The following is a 23,623-nucleotide window of genomic DNA, read 5'->3' as shown; positions in this document are numbered from 1 at the left end:
CACATGCCCAGTATATATGAATATTTGCATCAGAGTCTACCACTGCTTTCATCCAATATTTCTGAACCATTTTTATTAGCGGTATTATGCTTTCTGCCCCTTTGAAATATTCTCTTCATTTCACTTACTCTTAATCTATATTGCCCCATTCATAATAAGGTACCCACCACCCCAGGGCTTTATTATCTCATCCAAAAGGAAGTGGCCAGAAAAATGTGAAAATTTAGCTGATTATCTGTAGATTTGATTTATTAATTGATTTATAGAGTATTCGCTTGTCTATAACATTATTTAATACTTGCAAGGTAGTTTGTAATTTGTTAAAGGCAGAAGGGGACTTTGCATTGATTTCTAATTGTGTCCAGACTTTGGTTCTTCAAAAGATATTTCCTTCAAATGTAGCACATGGGGAGATAAAAAACAACAACAAAGGGTAGACTTAGCACTGAAGCTGCAAGAGGAGGAGATGAAGAACGATTATCACATCTGGACAGAGAGGAGTAGGGTGTTCCAGGAGAAGTTCTCCTACATCTACTTTTGTGGAGAGAATGCCTGAAGTCCTTGTCATGAAATAAGCCAGGCCCACCACAATGAGCTCAGTGATATGAGAAGCTCACTTTGAGAGTAATAGTTGCCAATAACTGTTCCTCCTAGGTTGAAGTTAGAGTTAGCTTCATCATATCCCAGCTCCCTGCCAGAGTACCCTCCATTCCAGGTGAATCAAAAGGATCCCTTTTTCCCTTTCAAGAAGTAGCATTGGTTGCTTTGGCAGGGTACCAAGCTTCTTATTGTTGGAAGGTGTTTACTGATCACACATTGCTTTGAGAGTACTTCATGTGTGCCACCAAAAGCTAATCCTCTTTTTTAATACTTAGCTGAGATATGATCATACTTGGTACGTTCTGTGACAAAAGAGGGTTACAAAAAGTACACATAGACTAAGATGTTAACTGTCCTGTGCTGGCACCAGTGGGATCAACAGTTGATCTGCCACCTGTCTTCAGGAGAAAGAGAGATAAGGAAGACAATGAAGCAGCATTTGGAAATGTTAATGAAGAGACGGGAGAGTTTAACGGAAGGAGACACGGTCTGAGAGCTGTCAAGATCGGCTCCTTTTTGAACCCTGAACTGTTTGAAGTGATGGACAGGCGATACCCCAGCAGGGGGATAAAAAGAGACAGGTTCGCTAAGGCAACACACACACGACACCCCGAGGTAACGAGACCCTGGAAGCGGTGCGTCTCCCACAAGTCGGTGGGAGTTTTTGGAGGGCTGGTCGCGGGACCAAGCCGTAGACGCACAGGGTGGAAAGGTACGATCGGCGGGAACCTGGTGTGTGTCCGCCCTTGCCTGGGTGCCAGGTTCACTGCAGAGGAACGATCGCATCTGAAACGGAGGGGTCACAGTCGGTGACCTCAGAAGACATTACAAAGGGCTCGCTCGAAAGCTGACTGCGAAGAATATCGAAGGTCTGTGTGGAAGCCATTTGAATATTCATTTGTTTTGCTCTCTCTCTCCTTCCCCCCACTTTCCATCTCCCACGGCAGTGATTACTGCGAACTGAACTGAACTCAATTGAACTGAACTTTGCATCACTTTGAAACTGGTCATTTACCCCTAGACGACGATAGAGCTTGATTGATCCTGTTATCCTAGTTCTGTGTATATGTGCGTTTATCATTGCTGAACTGTTGCATTTATTATCCTTTTGATTAGAGTACTGTGTTGCTTATTTCTTTAATAAAACTTTCTTAGTTTCAGTAATCCAGACTCCAACTGAGTGATCCATTTCTGCTGGTTTGGCAACCCAGTTACGGGGTACGTAACAGTTCATTTAGTCGATGCACTACACTAGGGCAGGAATCATGGTGTGTCATCGAAACGGGAAACCCAGCCTCCTCTTGCAGTTAAGTTAACAATAGCCACTGGGTGAAAGAACCTTCTTCTTGAATGCAAAACTCAGGCTCCAGTGTGTGAAACATGTACGTGCAGACGTTATTGAAAGCCAAGGTGTTTTCTCGTTCCATTGGACTATTCTGAAGGAGTGCTTGTTGTGCAACTGTCACTATGGTCTTTTCCACCATGCTCCCAAATCGTCGTTCCAAAGTACAGAGGAAAATGTGAAGTATTTAATTAAATAATCCACAGTGTGCTGTGAGTTGTTCAAATGTGAAACAATGGAGATATGAAAATAATGGGAATGTGATTAAGATTGAAGGAGGCCAAGGAAATGCACATAAAGAGAGTTGGGAAGGAAATTAGGAAGTCAAAGTAAGTTTTGGGGCTTTCACTGAGATCGTGTTTCAGGGTGTGGTTGCCATGTTCAGAGAATCAAGGTGTTGTGGAGGCCATTTGGAGAGGATACAAGGGATGTGGGAGGTCACCAAGGAATGAGGTTTTAAGGAAGAAAAGCTTATTTGTAAAGAATTTTCAGTGTTTAATGCCCAATGGAGCCCCAAGTAGGGATGAGCCAATTAGGCAATGCAGAAGCACACTGTGGGTCATATGTTATGTCCTTTTCCAGCATTTGAATTATGGACCATTTGTAAACAACATATGCAAAGTGAAAGAATCATGTGATACCACACCACTATTTAGACCAAATGTTACCAGTTGATTCAGCAGACTGTATATACCTTAAATGCCCAAAGGATCATATTGCAACTTACAATCATTGCTCATTGGTCATGAATGCACCAATAATATGATTGTTCTGTTTGATTGTGTAATACATCACTAGTTGATGGAACTTTTGGCCTAATACAGATCAGCAGGATAGAAACATAAAAACGTAGAAAGCATACAGCACAATACCGGCCCTTCAGCCCACAAAGCTGTGCGGAACATGTCCCAACCTTAGAACTACCTAGGCTTTACCCATAGCCCTCTATTTTTCTAAGATTCATGTAGCCATCCAGTAGTCTCTGAAAAGACCCTATTGTTTCCACCTCCACCACCACTGCCGGCAGCTCATTCCACACACTCACCACTCTCTACATAAAAAACTTACCCCTAACATCTCCTCTGTACCTGCTTCCAAGCACCTTAAAACTGTGCCCTCTCATGCTAACCATTTCAGCCCTGAAGAAAAGCCTCTGACTATTCACACAATCAATGCCTCTCATTATCTTGTTCACCTCCATCAAGTCATCTCTCATCCTCCGTCGCTCCAAGGAGAAAAGGCCGAGTTCACTCAACCTATTCTCATAAGGCATGCTCCCCAATCCAGGCAACATCCTTGTAAATCTCCTCTGCACCCTTTCTATGGTTTCCACGTCCTTCCTATAGTGAGGCGACCAGAATTGAGCACAGTACTACAAGTGGGGTCTGACTAGGGTCCTATATAGCTGCAACATTACCTCTCGGCTCTCAAACTCAATCCCACAATTGATGAAGGCCACTGAACCGTATGCCTTCTTAACCAGAGAGTCAACCTGCGTAGCAGCTTTGAGTGTCCTATGGACTCAGACCCCAAGATTCCTCTGATCCTCCATACTGCCAAGAGTTTTGCCATTAATGCTATATTCTGCCATCATATTTGACCTACCAAAATGAACCACCTCACACTTATCGGGTTGAACTCCATCTGCCACTTCTCAGCCCAGTTTTTCAACCTATTGATGTCCCGCTGTAACCTCTGACAGCCCTCCACGCTATCCACAACACCCCCAACCTTTGTGTCATCAGCAAACTTGCTAACCCATCCCTCCACTTCCTTATCTAGGATCCCATGAAGGGATTGTGACCATTCCATTTGTTCAGTCATATGATGTGGATATCACTGGTATTCACCAATCTACGGTTTATTCTCCATCTCTACTTGCCCTTTCACTGAAGATGCAGTCTGGTATCAACTGCTTTGGTGGGTCTGGAGTCACAAATAGACCAAATATCAAAGCCATTAATGGAGACTTGGACACCAAAGGTGGAAGGTGGCAAATGCTGGAGGAACTCAACAAATCAGACAACACTTGTGGAGGGAAACAAACTGTCAACATTTCAGGCCAAGATGCTTCATCAATTTGACAGGTCATCTCCCTCCATGGATGCTGCCTGACTTACTGAGTTCCTCCAGTATTTTGTGTGTGTGTGTGTTATTCAATGTTAACAGAATCTGCAGAATCCTTGGTGAAACGTGGTGAATGAGGAGCCAAAGATCAGAAAACTAGGATTTTCAGTTCAACAATGAATCGCTTTCCAGGATAACTCCCTGCAGAAGCCCTTTGCTCCACTGATATCATTGGACACAATTTTGCATTAATATTGTAAGAGTAATGCTGATTACTGAGAGATTGCATTGCAGAGTGGAGCATGTCGGTAGGTTTGTGCTTTGATTTCAATAAAATACAGTGAAACCCCGTTATAATGCGATCATTTGGGTCCTTAAAATGTCATCACGAAAAAAGCAGGGTCACGCTAAATCAGGGTTGTTGTTACTGTAGAAACTAAAAAACAAATTAATTTTTAATAAAGCTCTTTAATACACAAAAGAACAAATAAAAACATTCAAGAATATTAGCAGTCATCATTTACGGTTTATTTCTTAAAGAAGTGATCGGGTGTTCCATGCTTGAACGTAGCATGTCGCTGGCTGTGAGCGAAATCTAGAATGCTTCTGAGTTGGAGGTTTTTTATGTGGTCCACCTCCTTGGTCTCCAGGTCAGGCCACTCATCTGAGTGCTACTGGTACCATGTAACCCAGTACTACCTGTCACATGGTTAGGTGGTTGGCGACTAAACCGGATCCCCCACCAGGCTTACCTGGTGAGGAGGGTGGCTAGGCACCCTGCAGGATGAAAAACAAGACCCGTCAAAGGGCGGATGAACCCTCTCGAAGGGTCAACGGCCATCTAGCAAATACGTGCCGTGAAACGCGGAAAGGGCATCCCTTGCGTCAAAGCTTGGTCTGGCCATTCACTGCAACAGAACATCCCCCAGCCATCCTGGACCCCACCGTGCCACTGGATCCGGGGGGGAGGATGTCAAGAGGGTGGGTCTGGACCTGTGCAACCCCCTACTCACCTACAATCTATTCATGCACATGCTGTTCCTTTCTGGGGAATGGGGTACCATCCCACTAACTGCCTGAAAGGAACCAACATCCTATGGGATGGATAGCCAGAAGAAAGAAGAGGGGTCTCCAGCCAACAGAGGCTAGTCTCGAGGTGTTCAATGGCTTCAGGCACTTTTGGGGGTGGGGGTGGGGGTGGAGGTTCTTCATTATCATCTTCGTGTGGCTCAAGAACCAGTACACTTGCCTCCGCCGGTACTATAGTTACGTTACAGACGATCTTGGCGTCCGTCAGGTGCTCATATGTTGGGCGTTCGTCATCGGCAGAGTACCACTGGTGTAGCTCTTTCTTGTTCCATTCAGACAGCTTCTCTGCCTCACGCACTTCTTCTGACACTAACACTTGAGAAATCCCCTGACGGCGTTTAAACCAGTCTAGCCATCCATTGCTAGCTTTGAACTTTTAGTCTTAATCACGTCAAGTGTGTGAAGCTTATTTTTCACAGAAAAAGATTTTCTGGTGAAACGCAGCAGGCCAGGCAGCACCTGGTCGAGACCCTTCATCAGGACTAATTGAAAGAAGAGGTAGTAAGAGATTTGAAAGTAGGAGGGGGAGGGAGAGACCCGAAATGATAGGAGAAGACAGGAGGGGGAGGGATGGAGCCAAAAGCTGGGAAGTTGATTGGCAAAAGGGATCCGAGGCTGGAGAAGAGGGAGTATGGATTGACATGGACATGGATGGACATTGACTCATCGCGTTATATCCGAATTCGCGTTAAATCAGCGCGCGTAAAGTCAGGGCTTCACTGTATGTCTGGAAGATCAAGGATATATTTAGTTTCCACCTTGTCTGAAAGCTTCCATCTGGGTATTCTATGTACCATATCTTCCCTATCTGTGCTGAATGGTATAAGGGCTTTCACCGTACCACAGTACCTTCAGTGGTGCAAGTCCATTCATGCAGGGCCTACGGATACATCTGACCAATTATCCCAGGATGCAGACCGCTCGTCGGGCACTCCAGACCAGCTCAGAAACAGGTGAAAACCTGGCCAGCAGGAGCCATCTCTGCTCTTCAAGACTGCTTTGAGCACATTGACTGGCACATGTTCAGGGCGGCTGCAACCGATGGCAACTCTACCAGCTTAGAGGAGTACACGGCATCAGTGACTAGTTACATCAGCAAGTTCATTAATGACATCACTGTGGCCAAGACCATCACTACACGCGCTAACCAGGAGCCATGGATGACCACGGAGGTGCGTGTGCTGCTGAGGACCCCTGACTCCGCCTTCAGAGCAGGTGACCAGGCAGCCCTAACAACAGCGAGGGCCAAACTGTCCCGGGCCATCAGAGAGGCAAACCGTGCACACGCCCAGTGAATCCACAGCCACTTCCAGGACAGCGGCGACACGCCGAGCATGTGGGAGGGCATTCAGGACATCACCAACTACAAGACGACACCACCTTCCTGTGCTGGTGATGCCTCCCTCCCAGATGCATTGAATAACTTCTATGTTCATTTTGAGGCAGAAAGTGATGTGGCGGCAAGGAAGACCGCCCCTCCTCCAAACAACCAGGTGCTGTGTCTTACCATAACCGATGTGAGGAGAACTCTGGGCAGGGTCAACCCACGGTAGGCTGCTGGACCAGACAATATTCCTGGCAGAGTGCGTAGAGGATGTGCAGACCAGCTAACAGAGATTCTCACTGACATCTTCAACATCTCCCTGAGCAGCACCATCGTTCCTACGTGCTTCAAGGCTGCCACGATCGTCCCCGTGCCGAGGAAGTCTTCAGTGTCCTGCCTCAACGACTACTGTCCCGTCGCACTCACATCCATCATCATGAAGTGTTTCGAGAGGCTCGTCATGAGGCACATCAAGACCCTGCTGCCCCCCTCACTGGACCCCCCGCAGTTTGCGTACCATCCCAACCATTCAACAGACGACGCCATTGCCATCACCCTCCACCTGGCCCTAACCCACCTGGACAAAAAAGACACATACGTTCAAGTGCTGTTCATTCCTCATAAACTGATTGGAAAGCTGAGCCTACTGGGCCTGAACACCTCCCTCTGCAAGTGGATCCTAGACTTCCTGACTGGGAGACCACAGTCAGTCCAGATCGGAAGCAGCATCTCCAACACCATCACACTGAGCACGGGAGCTCCCCAGAGCTGTGTGCTCAGTCCACTGCTGTTCACTCTGCTGACCCACGACTGTGCTGCAACACACAGCTCAAACCACATCATCAAGTTCGCCGATGACACGACTGTGGTGGGTCTCATCAGCAAGAACGATGAGTCAGCATACAGAAAGGAGGTGCAGTGGCTAACAGACTGGTGCAGAGCCAACAACCTGTCTCTGAATGTAAGCAAAACAAAAGAGATGGTTGTTGACTTCACGAGGACACAGAACGAACACTCTCTGCTGAACATCGACGACTCCTCCATAGAGATCGTTAAGAGCACCAAATTTCTTGGTGTTCACCTGGGGGAGAATCTCACCTGGTCCCTCAACACCAGCTCCATAGCAAAGAAAGCCCAGCAGCGTCTCTACTTTCTGCGAAGGCTGAGAAAAGTCCATCTCCCACACCCCATCCTCACCACACTCTACAGAGGTTGTATTGAGAGCATCCTGAGCAGCTACATCACTGCCTGGTTCGGAAATTGCACCATCTCGGATCACAAGATCCTGCAGCGGATAGTGAGGTCAGCTGAGAAGATCATCGGGGTCTCTCTTCCCACCATTACAGACACTTACACCACACGTTGCATCCGTAAAGCAAACAGCATTATGAAGGATCCCACGCACCCCTCATACAAACTCTTCTCCCTCCTGCCATCTGTCAAAAGGCACCGAAGTATTCGGGCTCTCACGACCAGACTATGTAACATTTTCTTCCCTGAAGCCATCATATATAACCATATCAAAACACATCAAAGTTGCTGGTGAACGCAGCAGGCCAGGCAGCATCTCTAGGAAGAGGTACAGTCGACGTTTCGGGCTGAGACCCTTCGTCAGGACTAACTGAAGGGGAAGAGCTAGTAAGAGATTTGAAAATGGGAGGGGGAGGTGAGATCCAAAATGATCGGAGAAGACAGGAGGGGGAGAGATGGAGCCAAGAGCTGGACAGGTGATTGGCAAAGGGGATATGAGAAGATCATGGGACAGGAGACCCAGGGAGAAGGAAAAGGGGGAGGGGGGGAAAAACCCAGAGGATGGGCAAGGGGTATAGTCAGAGGGACAGAGGGAGAAAAAGGAGAGTGACAGAAAGAATGTGTGTATATAAATAAATAACGGATGGGGTACAAGGGGGAGGGGGGCATTAGCGGAAGTGAGAGAAGTCAGCAGTTGTCGGTGCCTGGAGGTTTATGGCAGGGAGTTTCTACCTTTTGCCGCATGCTATCGGGGACTCGGGAGTCAATCGGGACTTGAGACTTTTTTTTACCGTGCCCATGGTCTGCTCTTCATCAAATTATGGTATTGCTTTGCACTGCTGTAACTATATGTTATAATTATGTGGTTCTGTCAGTGTTAGTCTTTGGTTTGTCCTGTTTTACTGTGATATCACTCTGGAGGAACATTGTATCATTTCTTAATGCATGTATGCATTTCTAAATGACAATAAACGAGGACTGAGTGTTCTCATAATCTAATGTCTGCACTGCTTTGTACACTTTATGCAGTACTGGGTAGGTCTGTAGTCTAGTGTAGTTTTTGTGTTGTTTTACGTAGTTCAGTGTAGTTTTTGTATTGTTTCATGTAGCACCATGGTCCTGAGAAACGTTGTCTCGTTTTTACTGTGTACTGTACCAGCAGTTATGGTCGAAATGACGTGACTTGACATTGACGTTGACTTGACTTATCCTGCAGCAGGCCTTCACAAAACTTGTGAGGCCTACTTATTTGTAACTTATTTGTGACTTATAGGAGGAGTTCCCATGATATCAAGTCCAGCTCAGATAGATTGCTTTTAAGTAACATTGCAATGGCATCCTGAATACACCCTATCCTCATTGCAATGCTTACCACTGCATGAACCAAAACAGACACTGAATCAATGCTGGCTCTAAGTGCTTCTCATGAAACAAAACGTTTGTGGTGTTATCTGTCTGTCTACTTTAATAATGTCAAATTAGAAGCTTTTTCAGATATTCTTTATGAGGTCAGTTACATGTATGGCTCAGCACTGACATTTTTCCATTGGGATGTACTATAGAGATCCCACTGCTACTACTTCTTGACTGATAAGTGTGAAAGCGTGCCAGAGCCTGGAATTTTCCTGTCAAACAATCTGAAACTCGACTATTTAAACAATTTTATATCATCCAGATTCATCATTACTTTACCTAACCCAACATTAACTCCTGGCTCAGATCTCAATTGGAACAAATGTGAATGGTACCAGAGGAATACACAATGTGCTCCTTCAAATTTTTCATTTTCAGAGATAATTAATAGTTATTTTGTAGAAAAGACAGCCACCCAGCAGTATGTTTTAGTTTCCACATAGCTTTCCTGAATTATGACATCATGCATCTGTCATTTAGCTTACTGCAAAATTTGCACAAGCAGCAACCACATACACTAATCATTTACAGCATAGTTTCCCAAACTGAAAACAAATCAGCTGTTTTTGTTTCATCTTTTGATTTAATTGTCATGCAATCAAATGTTCACAAGTTTGTTGGACCCATGTCTAGACATGCTTCTGAAGAATATCCACTTTGGTATGATTCCAAGGCTACCCAGTCTTCGTGGAACTGCATCTAAGCACATGGCTCTCAACTGCTCTGTTTCATTTAGAGTATCCAATTTTAAAGCAGCATTGCTGATCAAGACAGCTGTGACCAGTAAAAACAGCAGCTGATTCACTAATTCCAGGACCCATTATTCTTTCATCTCAAACACTGGTCTGAATTCTACACTTTGTAAAGCCCTACTGGGAGAAGCATGCGATTTGCGTGAGTGGTAGGAACTGACCTATATCCTGATTGTCGCTGGAAAACAGGGAAGATTTTGCCCCTGAAAAATGTCCTAATAACACAATGCTGTCAGTCACAGGCCATGGGATGTTATTGAGGTTCAGTATCTATTGAAGATTTTATTGTATGCATATTTAATAGCGAAATAAATTAAAATGTATTAACACTGTTAGGGTTCCTTATGTTTCATATCATTGTGACAAAATGTAAAGTTTATTGTGAACTTTGGAATGTAGAACAGAGGTTAATTGGTACTTCTGATTAATAAAGACAGCAAGGTATCAGAATGTTTTTTCTCTATGTAGATAATTTAACAAAATCAAGAGACTCTGGGATGGTGTGAAATTAAGTGTATGTTTTTTTTAAATCACAATTTTATCATTATATTGTAATTCCATTACTTGGGTAAACTGTGATTTTATGTGTTTTCCAATTGTTTATGTGTTGACTCATGGGTTAAAGCTCCTCCCGACTGTGATTCTGTGCTATTGCCACATCTTCTTTGATCCAAGGAAAACTTGTAAAGTTTATTTTTCTTATTGCTAATTTAATTTTCAGAATGTCAACCACAAAGCTGCTGGGAAGTGGTTTTGAATGCAATCCAAGTCAGGCTCTTGTTTCACCAAGGCTTCTTTCATGTCATTGATTAGCATTTAATTGGTGGTTCTCCTGCAGTGCTCTGCCTGCAAGGAGAGGCTCATTAACTCTTTTCCTATGCTCCCCCATCAACAAAGTTTCTCTCCATCAGAGATAATAGAATCAACTCATTAGAAGATCATGACAGTCTTACCCACCACAACCTGAATAGCTGTAAATGATGACTGGTCAGAGTCTCCATTCCTTTAAAACCTTAGGATGTGCTTCTGGATCCTAATGTACATTCCTGATGGCAGTTCACTGGAATTCTGGTGAATATTCCCAAAGCAAGCATGGAAAGTACTAAACAAAAAATTCATCTGAAACTCAGAAATCAAGTTGCCAACGACTTCTCTCAAATCAATGAATAAATTGAAAATTAATATACCTTCCTTTACATTTCAGATTTACCGACCTCGCAGGTGGTCTCAAAGTGCTTCCCTGATTATTGCTGACAATCTCAGAGGTCAATCACAAAAAAAATTTAAGGGACTGTTAAGGATTTTTACTAATTGTAAAATCAACAATGTTCTTGTTAAATTTTAAAGTTGCTGAACTGCTCAGCCTGCTGATACATTTTTGTGTCCCTTTGGTAGAGTTGCAAGGAGAGTACAGTAGGCATAGGGGCAAGCAATAAACTACGATGGATTTCTGTGCAACACGTGCATTTAGAAAAGAAACCATTTAAAACCAGCAACCGGGGTGAAGAGGTCAAACTAACATTCATGTTCTGATTGAGGGGATGATCAGAAGCTGGAATGTTTCTATGCATTCAGGAGGAGAAATTACATCAAAACCTCTGACCCTCTCTTGAATTACAATCAGATTTAATATCACTAGCATATGTCATGAAATTTGTTGACTTTGCAGCAGTAATACAATGCAATACATAATAATAGAGAAAAAAGTGTAAATCAAATTATATATATTAGATTAGATTAGATAATGAGGACACTCAATCCTCGTTTATTGTCATTTAGAAATGCATGAATTAAAAAATGATACAGTGTCCCTCCAGAGTGATATCACAAGAAACACAAGACAAACCAAGACTAAAACTGACAAAACCACATAAATATAACATATAGTTACAACAGTGCAAAGCAATACCATAATTTGATAAAGAGCAGACCATGGGCACAGTAAAAAAAAGTCTCAAAGTCCCGATAGCCTCATCATCTCACGCAGGCGGCAGAAGGGAGGAACTCTCCCTGCCATGAACCTCCAAGTGCCGCCAACTTGCCGATGCTGCACCATTGGAAGCACCGGACTGCAGTGGACTCTGAGTCTGTCCGAAAACTTCGAGTATCCAACCAGCCCTCCAACACCGAGCACCGAGCACCGAGCACCATCCTCTGCCGAGCGCTTCGTCACCACCCCGGCCGCCGAGCAACAAGCAAAGCAGAGGACTCGGGGCCTTCTCCTCCGGAGATTCTGGACCACACAGTAACAGCAGCAGCAAAGCAGGCATTTCAGAAGTTTCACCAAATGTTTCTCCATGGTCTCACGTCTGTCTCCATCAAATCAGGATTGTGCACGGCACCCTACTTGACAGATAGCAGACATCACCACCGGAGTGGCCGCTGCGAGCTGCGACGCGCCATCATCTTCTCTTCCTCCTCTTTGGGGGTTGCTGCGCTTTGACGGGGAGATCAATATTAAAAAGTTAAATTAAATAAGTAGTGCAAAAATAGAAATTAAAAGTAGTGATGTAGTGTTCATGGGTTTAGTGTTCATTTAGGAAGCAGATGGCAGAGGGGAAGAAGCTGTTCCTGAATCTTTGAGTGTGTGCCTTCAGGCTCCTGTACCTCCTTTCTGATGGTAGCCATGAGAAGAGGGCATGTCCTGGGTGATGGAGGTTCTTAATGACAGATGCCACCTTTTTGAGGCATCGATCCTTGAAGATGTCCTGGATGCCATGGAGGCTAGTACCCATGATGGAACTGACTAAGTTTACAACTCTCTGCAGCTCATTTCGATCCTGTGCTGTAGCAAACCACTGCCCCCCACCATACCAGAGAGTCATGCAGCCAGTTAGAATGCTCGCCATGGTACAACTGTAGAAATTTGAGTGTTTTTGGAGATATATCAAATCTTCTCAAACTCCCAATGAAATTTAGCAGCCAGCTTGCCTCCTTTGTAGCTGCATTAATAGGTTGACCATCAACAATCAATCCCTTGATATTCTGATATAAGATCATTGACCCTAAAGTGTTAGTTTTGCTGTTTCTTCATGAATACCATCTGAATTGCAGAGTATTTTGTTGCATTTCACTGCATGATTAATCTCATTATATAACTTTGAAATGTACTTGCCTGATGGTCAGGGCTGAGAATGGATCCCACAAAGCTATGAAGTTTACAGGACAGGACAGAGAGGGAGGGACAACCTTACTGGTCAAGAAAGAGATGTAAACAGGTGGTTGAATGTTTTATTGCCCAGAGGTCCAGTTGCATAATGCCTTTACTCTATTATGCAATTAAAATTGATTGTTTTTAAAGTGAAAGGCAATAATCAAGATCCAAGATCAAAGTATATTTATTATCAAAGAATATATAAGTTATACACCTTGAGATTTGTTTGCTTACAGGCAGCCATAATCACCATTTGTGGGTCATTTCTCACCCTTTGGAAATGAAACCAGACACTGAGGGAATATGAGTCACCCTTGTGACCCCCAGTGTGAATTCCTCTGCACATAGATGGCATCATCCCCAATGCATCGCTTCATTGGGAAAATTGTAAGGGAGCTTGGGCTAGTCTTCCTTTTGGGGGACCCTTCAAGATGACTTGGTCCCATGCTATTTCTTGTGTTCCAAGGTAGATGATGTGATCAATGCAGGAACTCTGACTCTACCACTAGGAGGAGGTGTGCTCTAGGAGGTGTGGAGCTTGTGAAGTGCTACCTCCTTCTGCTACTTTCTACCACACAGGACTTCTTGCTGCTTTCTTGAATAGATTTAGGATGGCGATGAAGAAAAACTGCTTTTTCCAGAGAGCAGTGAATCTGTGGAACTGTCTGCCCAGGGAAGCTGTAGAGGTAATCTCATTCAAAATATTTAAGAAACAGTTGGATAGATTTTTGCTTAGTAGTGAGATTAAGGGTTCTGGGAAAAAGGCAGGTAGGCAGAACTGAGTCCACAGCCAGATCTGCCATGATCTACATGGTTCTATCTCCATAATCAAGTTCGCAGACAACACCACGGTGGTTGGCCTGATCAGAGGGGATGACGAGACGGCCTACAGGGACGAGGTACAGCACCTGATCACGTGCTGTGCTGATAACAACCTGGCCCTTAACACCCAGAAGACCAAGGAGATCATTGTGGACTTCAGGCATGCTAGGAGCCACACTCACGTCCCCATCTACACCACCGGAGCTGTAGTGGAGCATGTATCAAGCTTCAAGTTCCTTGGTGTCCACATTTCCGAGGATCTCACCTGGTTCCTGTGCTCCTCTATCGTGGTCAAAAAGGTGCAACAGCGCCTTTATTTCTTGCGGAACATCAAGAAAACTCAGCCCTGTCCCAGGATACTGACAGACTTTGAGCTCTGTACCATTGAGAGCCTACTCACCAACTGCACCTCAGTGTGGTATGGCAATTGTCCTGTATCGGACTGCAAAGCACTCCAGTGTGTGGTGAAAACTGCCCAACGGAATATCGGCACCCAATTGCCCACCATTGAGAACACCTACCCTAAATGCTGCCTGGGCAGGGTGAAAAGCATTATCAAAGATGCATCTCACCCTAACCATGGACTTTTTACCCTCCTCCCATCCGGTAGGAGCTACAGGAGCCTCCGCTCCCGCACCAGCAGGCACAGGAAGAGCTTGTTCCCTGAGGCTGTGACCCTGCTGAACCTCACATCACAGCGCTAAGCAGTATTGCATCCGTATTGTACTGTCTCAGTACTTTTATATTTGTGTGCTGTAGCACTTACTTTTTATTCGCAGTTATTTTGTAAATAACACTGTTCTTTGCATTTCTGGTTAGATGCTAACTGCATTTCATTGGCTTCGTATCTGTACTCAGCACAATGACAGTAAAGTTGAATCTAATCTAATCTAATCTTATTAATGATGAAGCAAGCTCGATGGGCCAGATGGTCGACTCCTGCTCCAATTTCTTATGCTCACATGTAAACAGATTTTCTGCTGACTTTGGGAGATTTAATAAAGGTAATTTTACAGGATGCTTAAATATCTTCTAAATGCCATACAATGTGCATAAATTAACAGGGAGTGCTTTCCCCAATGCTTACCTGCTGAAGTATACGGTCCATGGGTAACAGTACTGGCAGTATTCTGACACCAGATGTGTCTCTATGGCCATGCATGGCATTCAGTGGTATGAGCAGTGTATGGCAAAGACATGCCCAACTGCAAAGAAACTACTACCAAAAAATTCCTACATGGACCTCTTCAATAAATAATACAGTCACAGACACCTGTTTCCAAAAGGGGTAAGGAAATGACACAGGGAGGTACTTGGTCACAATCTTGTGTGGACTGCGCTCTCTGAATATCATGGTCTCCTTGATAATTACCAGAGGGTCTTTTTAAGCAGCTGTAGAAAGTTTCTGTCATTCTCCACAAATTCCTGCTAATTGTTGCATCGGAGAGGTTACCCTTTGCTTCTTTTCTACCTAACTGACCAGACTATTAATATTTTACTGTAATCCAAAACTTTCTTCCTCAGTCAACCAAACAGCCAATTTTGCCTCACCTGCAAACTTCAATATGGACCATACGTCCAAAAATCTAAATCCTTAATGTATTTTATGAGAGGAGCAACACCTCATTCCTCCAACCTGATGGCATGAACACTGATTTCTCCAACTTCCGGTAACTTGTTCCACACCCTCTTCTCCTCACCTGCCTATCACATCTCCGTGGTGCCCCTGCTCCTTCCTTCTCTCCCATGATCCTCTTCTGCTATCAGATTCCTTCTTCTCCAGCTCTTTGCTTTCTCCATTTATCACCTCCCAGCTTCTTACTTTGTTCCCCTCCCCCACCCACTGGGCTTCACCAATCACCTTCTGGCTTGTCCTCCTCCCCACCCCACACCTTCTCATCCTGGCTTCTTCCCCCTTTCCTTTCTAGTATTGCTGAAGGATCTTGGGCTGAAGCATCTACTGTTTATTTTCTTGAATGTTACCTGACCTGCTGAGTTCTGCCAGCATTTTGTATGTGTTGCTCTGGATTATACAAGAAGCAAGGGACAGAGTACTGTATCCCTTAGAGCCCCAGCGGTAACAACCTTTTCATTGTAAAGACACCCATCAACCATGATCTCGTGCTTCTTACCAGTGCTTAATTTTACATAAAATTTACCACTACCTCTGGGATTCTATGAGATTTTACTTCTTTGGTAAACATTCTATAATTTGCTAAAACTTGACAAAATTCATATAGACCACATAAACTGCATTGACCTCATTAACCCTTGGTGTTACTTCCAGTGCATTGTGTGATGCTAAAGAAAACTGAACTGCCTATTTTCAAAAGCTCTAGCAAGGTTTTTGACATTTTAGTGAACTAATTTTAATTATTCCATTTATTTATAACAGGCTTTCCATCGAATTTATTGACGGTGATAAGGAAGTTCCTGACACAAATTTTTTAAAGATTTGTATGTTTCAGTTCCACACACAAAGTTGAGATTACAAAGCAGCAAATTTCAGAGTTCATTGTAGTATGTTTATCTTGGTCAAAAATGGGTGATCAGAGAACTTTGAAGAGTCATTTGGGAATTAAAATACCCCTACTTACCGATATCATCTGTTAAGAGCCAGGTACAAGGAGGAATATGTGTAATATTTCTAGCCTGACAATGAGTATTAAAAACAACTGATGAATTTAGTAGATTGTTTCCCACGTCACTAATGACCTGCAGCCCTTATTGAAAGTTTGCTAATCAGGGTTTAGCAATATCAAGGATGTTAAATCAGTTTTCCTTTTGGTTATATGTGCATCCTTTGAGATCATCAGACTGTTTCTAAACTACTCCACACCAGCAACGAGAGTGATTACCTGACAGAAATATTGGTAAAAATTCACTTGTAAAATAGGGCAGGTTAAAATTTTAACAACCAATATGCTATTCAACTTTATTTTAATATCTATGTAGAGACAAATATCCTTCAAAACACATGGATGAAAGAAAAATGGAGGGCTCTATGGGAGGGAAGCATTAGATTGATTGGAGTAGGTTAAAAGGCTAGCAAAACATTATGGGCCAAAGGGCCTGTACTGTTCTATGTTCTGCTTAAGCAAACCATCATGTAAACAAGTAATGGTAGCTATCAGATCATAATGGTTTGAGGAAACATGTTGCAATATATGATAAAGTACATTTAATTCTTCATAATGACTTATTTCACAAGGAAGGATTAATTCTTTCACTAAATTCTGTACACAAAACTGCCGCTGATGGTCTTTGTGTGTATATAGCACACACTAGTGAATCTGACACAAGTTTTCCATGCTATGATACATGGTGGCTAACAAGCCTGAACGGTGAGATCAAACAGTATGTGGAGTTCAGACATGAGAGACTTCAGATGCTGGAATCAGGAGGAGGAAAAGAGAAAATGATTGAGAGGCAGGGCAGGCCAGGCAGCACCTGTGGACAGTAAAGAAGAGTCAGTATGTCAAGTCTATCATATGGAACATCTTTTGCACTAATTTGTTTCATGCAGAACATTCAAGACAGACCACTAGCAATTAATTGGCTTTTCACTAGGCAGTTCAAGTCTATTTCTTTTTAAGTAAGAGGGACATAGACCTTATCTGCTTCCTCAGAACCTGAGGCATCTGTACATTTTCAGGAGGTCTTCCTGGTGTTCACAACCACCACTTCACTATTTATGTTGTTCAGTTTGCCACATGTAGAGTGCCCATAAAAAGAATTCACCCCCTCCCCTGAAAGTTTCCATGTTTTATTGTTTTACAGCATTGAATCACAGTGGATTTAATTTGTTGTTTTTTGACACTGATCAACAGAAAAGACTCTTTTGTGTCAGAATGAAAACACATTTTTACAAATTGGTCTAAATTTATTACAATTATTAAACGAAATAATTGTTTGCTTAATTACTCACTGCCTTCAAATTAGTATTTAGTAGATGCATCTTTGGCAGCTATTACAGTCTTGAGTCTCTGTGAGTAGGTATCTATCAGCTTTGCACATCTAGACATTGCAATTTTTCCCCATTCTTTACAAAATTGCTCAGATTGCATGGGATCATGAGTGAACAGCCCTTTTCAAGTCCACCCACAAATTCTCAATTAGATTGAGGTCTGGACTCTGACTTGGCCACTCCATGACATTAACTTTGTGGCTTTTAAGCCATTCATGTTTAGCTTTGGCTTTTTGCTTGGGGTCATTGTCTTGCTGGAAAACAAATATTCTCCCAAGCCACAGTTCTCTTGCTGACTTCATGAGGTTTTCCTCCAGCATTTCCCTGTATTTTGCTACATTTATTTTACACTTCACAAGCTCCCACAGCATGATGCAGCCACCCCCATGCTCTATGGTAGGAATGGTGTGTCTTTGATGATATGCAGTGTTTGCCTTACGTCAAACATAGCGTTTAGTCTGACAGCCAAAAAGCTTGATTTTGGTTTCATCAGACCATAGAACCTTCTTCCAGCTGACTTCAGTGTCTCCCACATACTTTCTGGCAAACTCTAACCAAGATTTTATGTGAGTTTTTTTTCCTACAGTAGCTTTCTCTTTGCTACTCTCCTATATAGCTACAACTGCTGAACCACCCAGGCAACAGTTGTTGTAAGCGCAGTCTTTCCCATCTCAGCCACTGAAGCTTGTAACCCCTCCAGAGTTGTTATAGGTCTCTTGGTGGCCTCCTGTCTAGTCCCTTTCTTGCACGGTCACTCAGTTTTTGAGGACAGCCTATTCTAAGCAGATTTACAGCTGTGCCATATTCTTTCCATTTCTTGATGATAGCTATTGTTCTCCAAGGGATATTCAGTGACAAGGAAATTTTCTTGTTTCAATCTCCTGACTTTTGCTTTACAACAACCTTTTCACAGAGTTGCTTGAGATGTTCTTTTGTCTTCATGGTGTAGTTTTTGCCAGGATACTGACTCATCAGCAGTTGGACCTTCCAGATACAGGTGTATTTTTACTACAATCAATTGAAATACCTTGATTGCACACAGGTGATCTCCATTTTACTACCTATGTGACTTCTAAAACCAATTGGCTGCACCAGTGATGATTTGGCCTGTCATATCAAAGGGAGTGAATACTTTTTCAATCAATTATTTTGTATTTTATATTTGTAAGTTATTTAGATCACTTTGTAGAGATCTGTTTTCACTTTGACACAAAAGAGTCTTTCTGTTGATCAGTGTACAAAAAAAAAAGCCAAATTAAATCCACTGTGATTCAATGATGTAAAACAATAAAACATGAAATCTGCAGGCCAGGCAGCATCTCTAGGAAGAGGTACAGTCGACATTTCAGGCCGAGACCCTTCGTCAGGACTAACAAAGGGTCTCGGCCTGAAACAGCGAACTGTACCTCTTCCTAGAGGTGCCGCCGGGCCTGCTGCATTCACCAGCAACTTTTATGTGTGTTGCTTGAAATTCCAGCGTCTGCAGATTTTCTCGTGTTTGCATTTTTAAACATGAAATCTTCTGGGGGGTGGGGTGAATACTTTTTATAGGCACTGTATCTCCTGACATCTTGGGCCTCAAGCCTGATAAAGTTTCACTCTGCCCATCACTGATGTAAATGCAAAAGAATAGCAAAAGCAAAAGAAAAAGATTCTTATTACAAATATTCACATTTTTTCAGCAGATGGCTCAGTCAAAAGTAAGTCCTTTTCATAATAAGTAAATAAGGAAATAAAATTGGTTTAGATTTCAAATGACCATATTTAAAAGAAAAGGCTGGTTACTGATGTGTTTTGTCTGTAACTATACAGCTTAGTGCACTTAATTATTAATTAGAAATAGATAAATTTGGTTAATTGAACAACATTATTGGAAAATATGGTTCAAAACTTTCTTAGAACAGTAGCTTCTGCAAAATATTTTAGACTTTATTTTAATGCCTTTCTTTTGCATAGAATTTACTGAACACCCAGATAAAATAATAGCAGCACTTGTGCTCCAGCAAGCTTTCTTTGCATTCAGTCAACATATCCACCTATCCCTTTCTCCTTCATAAATTGGGAACACTAGGTACAAAGAGATGAGGTAATAAACAGAACATATTGTCTGTGCTCACCAGACCAGGCAATGTCCAGCTGATCTACAGAACACTTCAAAGGAATTCTGTTTTAATTCAGGTTTCCCATATCTGCTGTATTTAACTTTTATATGGTTAGAGCTGAAGTAAAATATAAAGGAAATGCACCTAGCTGGTACCTGGACATTTCCATGGACAGAAGAGGTACTAATTACACCAAAGCATAATAATCTGAAATATCCCACATGATAGTAATAAAAATGTCATTATCTTATGATTGCAGTGGACCTGAACTTGCTTAAAGAAGAGGTGAAGCTCTACAGTTGCACACCACGTAACACATCAGTGTCTCTGCGAGAGGAACTCAAACGGACCGATGCTATCTACTGGCCTGGCTGTCTACTGGTAAAGCGCTGTGGAGGCAACTGTGCCTGCTGCTCACTTGGTTGCCAAGATTGTCAGTGTATCCCCACCAAAGTCTCTAAAAAATACCACGAGGTATAACTAACTGAATAATTATTTTCAAATAATTGTTTCAGAGTAATAACATTGCAATAATGCAGTTTAGTAAAGTTATTTTGGACTTTATTCAAAACAATGACGTAGATGCATAAAACATAAAACAGTACAAAGTAACTTTATTGAACTGCCCTTTGGAACAGACCCCTTGTCCCACAATGGTGCTAGAAAGTAAATTACAAAAACCAATACCTTCTACCTCTTAAAAGTCTCTAATATTTGCCTCTACCACCATACCAGGCAATGCATTCCAGGCATCCATCACCCTGAGTAAAAAAACTTACCCCTCACATCCCCCTTGAACCTATCCCCTTTCACCTTCTATGCATGCCCTCTGTTATTAGACATTTCTACCCTGGGAAAAATATATTCCCTGTTTACTCTATCTGTGCCTCTCATAATCTTATAGATCTTATAAACTGTATTTCAGATCCATTCCAGTACATGAACATTATCCTTTAAAACTCAGCAAGTTTATTATAGTCAGATCAATTAACGTTGCAGCAGTTTCATAAATCCTGTAGAACAAGTAGAATGAAGATTTATTTTCCTGTTTACCTATGTACCTAACATTTTGGTATATCCAAATGACCCACCGGTTTTGTGTTCTAAATATAAATAAACAATTAAAAGTTACAAAGTGTGTAGAATGTTGCAGCTGAAACAGTTGTCTAAGTAGTGCAATACATGCATTGATTGTTATAGGTAGGAATTTAAGACCAAAGGCTTTTTTTTATTTTGGATCAAAGATAGTTGCATGTAGCAGAGAAGCTGGGGGTGTGCGGGTTGAGGATGAAAGTTGCAGTGAGGGTGGTTCACTGTACAGGCATTCAGACCAAAACAACAGAGAGGGGAAATGGGCATAAGGTGATGGGAAGAGATTGGCAAAAGACAAGCAGAAGAAAGGAATGACACATTGCTAAAGGAAAGTAGAAAAGAGTTTACTGAAGTATCCTAGTTCAAGAGCTACTGGGTATTGATTTGTTAACTTCATGGTATCCCTAGCAAGAACCTGAGGTTGACAGAAATCAATAAAGTTACAGTACAAATAGCTAGTAGACATCTTTCTAATGAAATGTATTTTTGAACGTCTTGGCTTACTAATTAAAATACAATGGCTGAAGTGACAAGCGTATGACTTCCAAATGAAAACATCATCTGTAAAAGCAAAGGTGAATCACACGTGTTATCTATTTTAACCAATTAAAATCTACTTACTTATGTAGTAAGAACGTTGAAAGATATTGCTTTTCCATTATACTCACCACATTCTTATTTCTTATTACTTTCTTTAAATGCTAACAATAGTCTACCAGGTGAAGCAATCTGACAGTGCAATGCATTGCAATGCCATACCAGGTTAACTGAGTTTCCAGAAGACGAGAAGAGAATGTGGCCTATGTTGTATTGATTCCAAAATCACTTTTATTTGAAAAGACCTCTTTAATGAATAACTTTGTTGGAGCTGAAGACTCCTTAATGACCAGATGTAGAATCTAGGTTTAGATTTCTCTTCTTGCATACCAGTACTGGAAGATATATCAGATAAAATCTAATAATGAGTGAAGTAAAATCCTTTCATCCTGTACAATGATTTCATTTAATTGCCTACAACTCTTTCAGGTTCTCCAGCTACGATACAGGAGCCCTGGGAAACCACTGCAAAAATCTCTTGCAGACGTGGGACTGGAGCACCATGATGAATGCAGCTGTGTATGCAAAGGAAAAACAGGAGGTTAAATCAGTTTGGTCTTTCAAAGCATTTACCTTACAGAGAATTAAACCTTAGAGCAATGGAGCCCTTTGTGCATATCTTTCGCAGAAATTACAGTCATCTCAGTTTTTGATTTTCCACTTCCTGACTTTTTAATGCATCTTAAAAGATCGGCTCTCTTTGTCTACGAATGGAACTGCAAAATATTTATACAGCGGAAGAGTTCAGCAGCCAAATGAAGTTTGAATTGCTGGGCAACAGCAAAGAAAATGGCTCTTACATTGTTCATCTGGTTCTCTTCCTCTCTTTCATCTTTGAAGGAATAAAAATGTAATTTAGTTCTCTGTTCCAGTTCTGAATCTAGTAAAAGTTCAGAAAATGTTTTTTTTCAGGAAAAGCACTTCATCTGGAGTCACTTACTGTTTACATCATTAACTTTGTGAGTTAATAATATTTCTAGCAATGTTGCTGAAAACTTCCAAGGAACTCACTTTGTTTTGCGCCGCTTCACCTTTGAGTGACATTTTGTCCTACGAGCAATAAACTCTTCTCCGTGCACAGTTTTTAAAAAATATTTGTCCTTTTGTGACTTCAGCTGCAATGGCCCATCACAAGTATCCCAGTGAGGAAAATGTTGGGTAAATGCAGAATATGATGAAATTGAGGACCTACTTTGATAGACTTTTACTCTGAGGGCATTGCCTGAAAGTGTGTACATTTTTCAAATCTTCTCATTTAGGCTAATGTGGCTTAAGCTTTTTATATCACATTGAATGTATCTATTTTGTACCAAACCTATTTAAGAATTTAGCTTTTCAGATTTTCATAATTTGCAATACTTTGCAAAAAAAGGGAAATGGGTTGATGTGATTAAAAGCACTACCATATCATTGCACTGCTCGGGTTGGTGCTTTGTATGGAAGCTACTGTTCCAAAGATCGTACTAACTAGAATTTTGTCTCAGTTATTGACTTTATTCATAAAATGGTTGCATCTGTATTTTAGTTCCATCTCATTTTTTTTTGTCTTCATTGCAAAGGCATTAAAATGAGAAAATATATTGACTTACAATTGACGTGTATTCACTCAGTGTCAACAGTCGATTACTAAGCAAGCTAGTAAATAATGATTGTTCAAGCAGAGCAACTGGATTATCAAAATGTTCATAACAAAAAAAAAGACCGGTTCCCTTGAATATTGGAAATAATTTTCAACTAAAAATCCATGCTCAGAAATTCTGTAGCATTCAATTTCAACACAAAACTGCATCACCCGAATCTGTCACACATTGATATTTATTTAATTTTAAATTAAATGTTTAAAAACTCATGTATATCAGCTAATGTAGCAGAAACTACAACTGTAAAAGTTACCAATATTTCTATATGTTATTCTTGATTTTTGGCCACAAAATAATCAATTAACTGCATATTTATTCTGTATATAGTGCTGTAATGACCTTGATATTCATTCAAAACACGAAACCCAATCTCCCGTAGGAAAAATGTGTGAAAGAATAATCAGTGCTTTC

At 41.9% G+C, this 23,623-nt stretch overlaps 1 protein-coding gene across 1 annotated transcript in view; it reads left to right on the top strand.

The window, feature by feature from the left end:
* Positions 1–23,091, top strand: part of pdgfc (platelet derived growth factor c) — a 298,488-nt gene extending 275,397 nt beyond the window's left edge. The window contains exons 5-6 of the mRNA XM_072255978.1: positions 20,143–20,357; positions 22,002–23,091. Of these exons, the coding sequence (XP_072112079.1) occupies positions 20,143–20,357; positions 22,002–22,118 (332 nt within the window). The 3' untranslated portion in view covers positions 22,119–23,091. The remainder of the gene's footprint in view (positions 1–20,142; positions 20,358–22,001) is intronic.
* The last annotated feature ends 532 nt before the right edge of the window (positions 23,092–23,623 follow it).

This window comes from Mobula birostris, chromosome 4, assembly GCF_030028105.1.
Source record: "Mobula birostris isolate sMobBir1 chromosome 4, sMobBir1.hap1, whole genome shotgun sequence".
Classification (NCBI taxonomy): Eukaryota; Metazoa; Chordata; class Chondrichthyes; order Myliobatiformes; family Myliobatidae; genus Mobula; species Mobula birostris.
The sequence above is the reverse complement of the archived record's forward strand: the minus strand, read 5'-3'. Positions and strand labels throughout refer to the sequence as shown.